Source organism: Aphelocoma coerulescens, chromosome 2 (genome assembly GCF_041296385.1).
Source record: "Aphelocoma coerulescens isolate FSJ_1873_10779 chromosome 2, UR_Acoe_1.0, whole genome shotgun sequence".
Taxonomy (NCBI): Eukaryota; Metazoa; Chordata; class Aves; order Passeriformes; family Corvidae; genus Aphelocoma; species Aphelocoma coerulescens.
This window is the reverse complement of record NC_091015.1, coordinates 11,719,681-11,726,866: the sequence shown is the minus strand read 5'-3', so window position 1 is coordinate 11,726,866 and position 7,186 is coordinate 11,719,681. Positions and strand designations below refer to the sequence as shown.

At 41.4% G+C, this 7,186-nt stretch overlaps 1 protein-coding gene across 2 annotated transcripts in view; it reads left to right on the top strand.

Moving 5' to 3' along the window:
• The first annotated feature begins 256 nt into the window (after positions 1–256).
• PITRM1 (pitrilysin metallopeptidase 1) overlaps positions 257–7,186 on the top strand; it is a 28,072-nt gene continuing 21,142 nt past the window's right edge. The window contains exons 1-10 of one of the 2 annotated variants that reach the window (XM_069006464.1): positions 257–366; positions 574–676; positions 1,380–1,486; positions 2,035–2,186; positions 2,628–2,742; positions 2,843–2,939; positions 3,339–3,499; positions 4,727–4,853; positions 5,540–5,628; positions 6,155–6,283. In XM_069006464.1, the coding sequence (XP_068862565.1) occupies positions 329–366; positions 574–676; positions 1,380–1,486; positions 2,035–2,186; positions 2,628–2,742; positions 2,843–2,939; positions 3,339–3,499; positions 4,727–4,853; positions 5,540–5,628; positions 6,155–6,283 (1,118 nt within the window). In that variant the 5' untranslated portion in view covers positions 257–328. Of the gene's footprint in view, positions 367–573; positions 677–1,379; positions 1,487–2,034; positions 2,187–2,627; positions 2,743–2,842; positions 2,940–3,338; positions 3,500–4,726; positions 4,854–5,539; positions 5,629–6,154; positions 6,284–7,186 lie in introns of those variants that run through there. The other variant, XM_069006465.1, reaches the window with a different exon arrangement.

Here is a 7,186-nt window from a genome sequence, read left to right as displayed (position 1 = left end):
CCTTTCACAACCAACGACGCTTTAGATTTTCCGGAGAACTTCCTGAACAACGCACAGGCATTCCCAAGACTGCCCTGCCACCAAGGCCAACCCTCCCCAAAATGGCAAACCGAGCCCTCACAGACGCGGCCCCACAGCGCGCCGGCCCGCTCGGGGCGGCTCGGGCGCGGCTCGGCTCCGCCCGGCGCGGGGCGGGGCGGGGCGGGGCGGGGCGGGCGGAGCTGCGGAGCCGCCGCCAATGCGGGCGGGGCGGCGGCGCCTGCGCCGGTCCCCGCTGCGCTCCGCTCCGCTCCGCCGTGCGGCCGGGCCCGCCGCGCCCCGCGCAGCCATGTGGAGCCGCTACCGGGCGCTGCTGGGCCGCGGCCGGTGAGCGAGCGGGGAGCGAGCGGGGACCCTCGCCCTGCGCTGCCCCGGCCCCTCGGCCGAGGGACTCCGAGCCCCTGCCCTGGGCACAGGGCCCTGCTCCCCGGGGAAGCCCTCGCTGGAGCCCCCGAGCGTCAGGGCCGGTGTCGGTCGCGGCTGTGGCACCGCCGGCAGGAGCGCGTTTGTTTAAAGGGCATTGTGTCGTTTCAGGTCCTTGAGTCGCAGGTCGTGGAGGTGGAAGAGCGTTGCGGCGAACGAGAGAGCGCTGCAGTACCGGGTGGGCGAGCAGATCCACGGCTTCACCGTAAAGCAGGTGAGGGTCGCCCGCCGCTTGCGTTCCCTCTGTTTGTGTGTACACCAACTTCCCAGTGGTGGAAGGCGCCTAGGTGAGGCCAGAGGTCTGCAGATTAAATACTTGGGGTGGTCAGTCATAAAAATGATACAGGAGTTCCTTGTAGTACTTGTCTGCAAACAAATACTTTAGGTGCCATTATATATACAATACATATAATAATATATATGATAATAATGATATATGTATATGTATAGATATAGGGAGCTAATTCTAGAGTAAATAACACACCCCAGGAGCTTGTGTGTCTGCTGCAGATGTGACCATTTGGTGTGGCCGTCTATAAGTCCTGACAGATAACAGAACTTCACAGTGATCACTAGTGACAGCGCTAGTGGTTGAACAGGGTCCTTGCTCTTTTTTTTGCTGACCTAGCCACTGACATTTGAACATACACCTTTTCTTTTTGTATTTCTGGTTAAGATTTTATCTGTGCCATAAGAAGATGTTTTTTTGTGGTAGTATACTTTCATTGGGTTATAAATTTTATTTTCTATTTGCGTAATTACTTTTTCCTCTCAAACCATAGGAACAAAAAGTTACTTAATACTGTATAAGCTAGTATTGTATTCAGGATCAACAAACTGAACATTGCTATATCATGCACAATTTATTTGACCTAGCTGAAGTCACACTGCAATACAGATGTTTTCTTCCAATGTAGGTGACAGCTGTTCCTGAGCTGTTCCTGACTGCAGTGAAGCTTAGTCATGATGGTACAGGAGCCAGGTATTTACATGTGGCTCGGGAGGACTCCAATAATCTGTTCAGGTAAAACATTAATATAGGTATTACACATTCAATCTCAACATCACCTTGTGTTTTTTCAGCTGTAATCTAGCATCATGGTTGGATTATTCTGTGGTAACAGGGAGGACAGTACTTCCTTTGTAGGGCTTCTTAGAATTTTTCAGGTTGGAACAGATGTCATGAAGTCTGTTGTTCAGTCTGCCCCTCAAAACAGGGTGAGTATTTAATTCAGATGCAGTTGCTGCCTGGAAAACTTTCAAAAACAGATTATGCAACCATAACCTTACATGAAGTTTTTTTATTTGAGCCTTTTGGGTAAAAATAAATGTGTTGACTTGTGTGCTGAAAACTTCTGGACTGACTCTGGAACTAGAAGTGCAGAAGCTGTACACCTTCTGAAAAAGATGGGTGAGCACTCAGGAATCTAAAGAACTCAAACTCTGCATCCTGGTGTGTGCCATGTTAGCTGTTAGCCACTGATGATACTCCCATAAATCACAGGTGCAGGTAGGAGTGGGTGGACTTCTCCTCACAAATGACTTCATCTCTCTCCATGCTCTCTCTTGCAGTATCCAATTCCGAACCACTCCAATGGACAGCACTGGGGTCCCACATATCCTGGAGCACACTGTGTTGTGTGGTTCCCAAAAGTATCCCTGCAGAGATCCCTTCTTTAAAATGTTAAACAGGTCACTGTCCACTTTTATGAATGCATTCACAGGTAAGCCCAAAGGAAGTAATACCACTTAAAATGCATGAGGTTTTGTTGCAGTAGAGCTGTCTGTTGGCTCTCCTTAATTTGACTTTGGGGAGCCATTATTATTAGGTGTGAATGTTGTGCATGAGATATTAAAAAACTAACAAGGCAAGACAACAAAATAAATCTTGTTCATTTGTCAGTTGCAAAGTCCCAGTAGAGCTGGAGCTTTATCGTATACAACAATACATTTAATTATTTATATATATGGCTGAAGCAAAGTTTTCATGGTAAACTAGCTGCAGTGTTGAATATCTGTGTATTCCTCAGCAAAAATATATTTCATTTAGTACATTTCGTCTCTTCCCGTTATTTATACGGACGAGAAATTAAAAATCAATGAGGGTAAAATGCATCTTAGACTTTCTAAAATTCTGATTTATGTTTATGTTTATTTATATGCAGCTAGTGATTACACACTCTATCCATTTTCAACACAAAATCCCAAGGACTTTCAGAATCTCCTGTCGGTGTACTTGGATGCAGCTTTCTTTCCATGTTTACGTCAACTAGATTTCTGGTAAGACAGTTTGAGATGTACGCAAACCTTAAAAAAAAAAAGCCCCCCAAAATCAACAAACCCTTCAAATTCTCAACATTTGCTGTTATTAATTTTTCAGGCAAGAAGGTTGGAGGTTAGAACATGAAAACCCAGCTGATCCTCAGACACCTCTAGTCTTCAAAGGAGTTGTTTTTAATGAAATGAAAGGGGCATTTGTAAGTTTTGTGAATGTTTGGTTTAAGATCTTACAGATGGTGAAGTAGCTTCAGCTGTAGATTATCAATGGCATTATTGCACCAGAGATTCCCGTTCCTCCTTCTGAAAATTTAAGTCCTCAGTAAAGTCAACAGTGTTGCATAGATTTTTTTTTTTTTTAAGTTAGCCTGTCAAAAGTTTGTTTATGTATAAACAAGCACCTTGTTAATGGATTTTATTGTAAAATACTCTCTTGCATTACCATGGAAACATAGGTAGTTCTATTAAAGTACATGGGACTGCATGCTTATGTGAGGAGGTTGTGTAAGTTAGAGCTCTGAGGTCTTGTTATTGAATGCCTTTTGTCTTTAAAATGTGTTTTGATGGCTTTCACTGAAGTGTGGTGTCTTCCTATTAAGACAGATAATGAGAGGATATTTGCACAGCACATGCAGAACAAAATCCTTCCTGATCACACTTACGGTGTAATTTCTGGTGGAGATCCATTATGTATTCCTGACCTTACATGGGAGCAGCTTAAGCAGTTCCATGCCACACATTATCATCCAAGCAATTCCAGGTATGTGAAATTGGTGACTAACTTCCTAGTGCTTTGTTTGTATTTTTGTGAGGAGAAAACCAGCAGCACAATGTTTTTATCCACATGGCTAGCAATAAAGATAACCTGTGCCCTACAGCAGCTAAAACAGCATGGAAGCAAGGAATTTTTATTCTAGGAAGAGCAGTGAAGAGTGAATTGAAAGCAGAAAAGAAAGGTGGCTAGTTTCTAAGGTGTGTCTGTTTGCTTGATCATGAGTATGTGTTTTGGAGATTTTTGATTGATCTGAACTCACATGAGCTGGGGGAAAGGGAGAATACTAATAAGTATTTAGCCATAGTGTTAAAGAGTTAAGATAAAAGTGGTGCAGATGAATCTAAAGGTTCCTGTCCTCTTTGAAGTAACACAGATTAAGTTAGAAGTTACAAATGAATGATTTCATTTCCTCCTGCATCACATATTACTGTAGAGGGTCCTAAATAACTAATTTGATTCAGGTACTGATCTAGTTGGTATTAATAAGGTATTCAAACTGGAAGTCAATTTGAAAGTTACATGCAGGGAAGTGACTGTTTCTTCTGTACTAATTTTGTGGCCAGTCTGTTACTCTGATTTATTCGCTTGTGGAACATCAGCTTGTGTCATAACAGTGAGTTTACAATCTGTTGATTTTTCTCATCATCCCAAGTATTCTGCTGTACTTGTGTTGAGATTTTAATCAGGGGATGACATTTTCCTGAGGCATACCTTGTGCTCATATTTGGCCCAGTGGAAGTCCTGTAGGTACAGGAATGTGTTTGGTGAAGTGACCCACGGAACCCAGCCATGTTTTATAGGCATACAAAACCTAGGACATGGATCACTCTATTTTAGACTTAAAGTGTGAGGTCTGTAAGAATTTTGTCTTCTGAAACTTAGGAGCACAGGGTTTCTGGCTTCAATGACTAATTTTTTTTTTTCTGGAGCATCGTATATTCCTGCAACTGAACAAATTTGAATATAATAAAACCAAATGTAGTGAAAATAATAAGGCGTTTTGTGGCCCACAGGCTGAGAAATGTGGATTTGTATCAGGAGATCTCTGAGTTTTATATACGTCACAGATTGTAAGACCCCTGGGTTGAAGACCACCAAACTATGTTCCACTCCAGATGGAAAGCACATGAAATTCAGAGTATAATATAAGTAGCTACTATAAATTTCATAATAAATCAGATGCTTAATCCCAGTATTTTATTTGAAATGCAGATTTTTCACTTATGGTAATTTTCCACTGGAGCAACATCTGAAGCAAATACATGAGGAAGCATTGGTAAAATTTGAAAGAATTGAATCAAATACTGACATCCCAAAACAGAAACTCTGGGCAAAGCCTGTAAGTATAAAAAAAACACACTAAAAACACTAAACCAAAAAAACCCCGGGTTAGTGTTTTAACCCAACCTGCTAGAGTAACTCTTTTGTTTACAATTGTGTAAATGATCTGAAGTATTTTTATTTTTCATTACAGTGGGGAAAAACTACAGTTACTTTTGAGTTTCAGTAATGTAATGATTGCCTGCAGTTGTTTGGTTTTTTTTATTTCCAGTTTTCAAGTCCCTTGTCATTTGAAGCACTGAAGAACTTATTAATGGAAAGCATTCAGGGCTAATGAAAGAAATACTTAAGACTTAGTGTCAGGAGATATGCTTTCTGATGGTATCTAATCTTCCAAACATTGGTGTCAAAAATAGTTCTCATGTTCTCTCCCCTCCCCTTTCCTCCTCTTCCTCCCTGGTTGTCCAGAAGTGTAAATATTTATTTGAAAAACATCTCAGAATGTTTTTTATGGCCAGACTTTATTCAGCCTCTCCTATATTGTCTGCTTTTAAAAATTGAGATACCACTCAGATTTTTCAAGATGTCCTGTATTTGTGTATTTGCCCATGGATCTTGAATTTACTCATGAGAATCTGTAAAATTATTTTTAATCATTGGAAAGATGATGCTGTGAAGATGCAAGCAGTTATTCTTTGTTTGTAACTTCTGCTCTTAGTGTGTATCCTTTATTATACTTTATAGAGAGAACACAGAGTAACGTGTGGCTTAGACTCCTTTGCTGCTGATCCTTCCAAGCAGACCACTGTCAGTGTCAGCTACTTGTTGACAGAGTAAGTATATCAAAATGAAATTCTAAATAAAAGGTTCATCTTAGATCTTTAAGCAAGGTGCAGGCATGTTGCTTGTCTCCAATCCCTCCTGATAAATATCATCTTTAAGGGAAATAATGCTGTGGAAAAATATACAAACCTTGCTTTAGTAAATAAAAGTTTAATTGCTTAACAGAATTTGCTTTAGCAGACAAAAGGAAAATCAGGTGTTACTTTACAGAACTGTTCAGTGGATGAGACATTTGAACATCATCTTTCTTTTAATGCCCTGCCATGTGCAGTCTGTTCTGTATGACCCTAATACTAACTTACCTCCCCTTGCAGCCCATTTTAAATTGCTTTCCTGGTAGTTATAACAAGTGGAAGACACAGAGCCCTCCTAGTTCCCTAAGGTCTGATGCAGGGTTCATAGCTGACAATTATTTCTCCCTTGCTCCCTCTGCCTTTGTTTTCTAGTTCTTTTGAAATGGACTCAGTGATACTGGGTGTCATGTATGGTTTTTAAGAACTAATAGTTTTTCTTCAGTATTACAGACACCTTTGAAACATTCACCCTAAGCCTGTTGTCTTCACTGTTGGTTGATGGGCCAAATTCTCCTTTTTACAAAGCCTTAATTGAGTCTGGAGTTGGTACAGATTTTTCTCCTGATGTTGGGTAAGTGCTGTGATTCACATTTCATCACTATGAGCAATACAGAAAAGCTAAAAAACACTATTAAGTTAGAAGAACTCATCTCTCATACAGGCAATTTACACCAGAATATCTTATTTGAATATTAAAACATCTTAAGAATTTCTCCAGGTGAACTGTAAAGCATTCTCAAATGTAACTTTTGGCTCGTCAGAGTACCTAGAAGCTAAGTTGGTTTAATCAAAGTTGTATTGTTTGCAGCTTATGAACTATAAAAAGGGTTAGATGGAATAAAACAGGGAGTACCTTCAGTGCCTTAATTTACTTGGGTTTTTCAGCCTGGACATGAAGTATTGCTCAGAAGAGTTTGCAAGCTCTGTTCGGTACCGTGTTGCGTTTTTTGCTTTCATTCTATGGTGTAGTAGTAGGTAGGTTTGTCAGAAATGCCCCTTGGTGTAATTAGGTGCTGTTAACTTGCCATCAGCTCAGTACAGAAGGGTGTTTCAGCTGACACTTGCTCAAACTGCAGCTCAGCCCTTGCTCAAACTCCAGCTCCCAGCCCACCTCCTGAGCGCACTTTGCGCTGCAGGCTGAGCACGGGCGCATTGTCCGCACCCAGCTCAGACTCAGCTGCTCATCACGTTTCTCCTTTTTTGTCAGCACAAAGAAAGAAGTGCCTTAAGAAGGCATGATTCCTCTGACTGATTTTTAGACTTGAGGATGACAAAAATCATGCCTTTTTTTCCAGTGACTCTCTAAAGTGTTCAAGTGGGAAACATTATTATGCTCACCTGTGATTTTAGTGTCTTACTCTGCCTGGCTCAACCTCCTTTGCATGAAAGTAATTGGCTTCCTGCATGTCCTGTCTCATGCATGCTAGTGCCATGTAGATGTCTTAATATTCCAGAGCATGGCAGTAGAAATCCA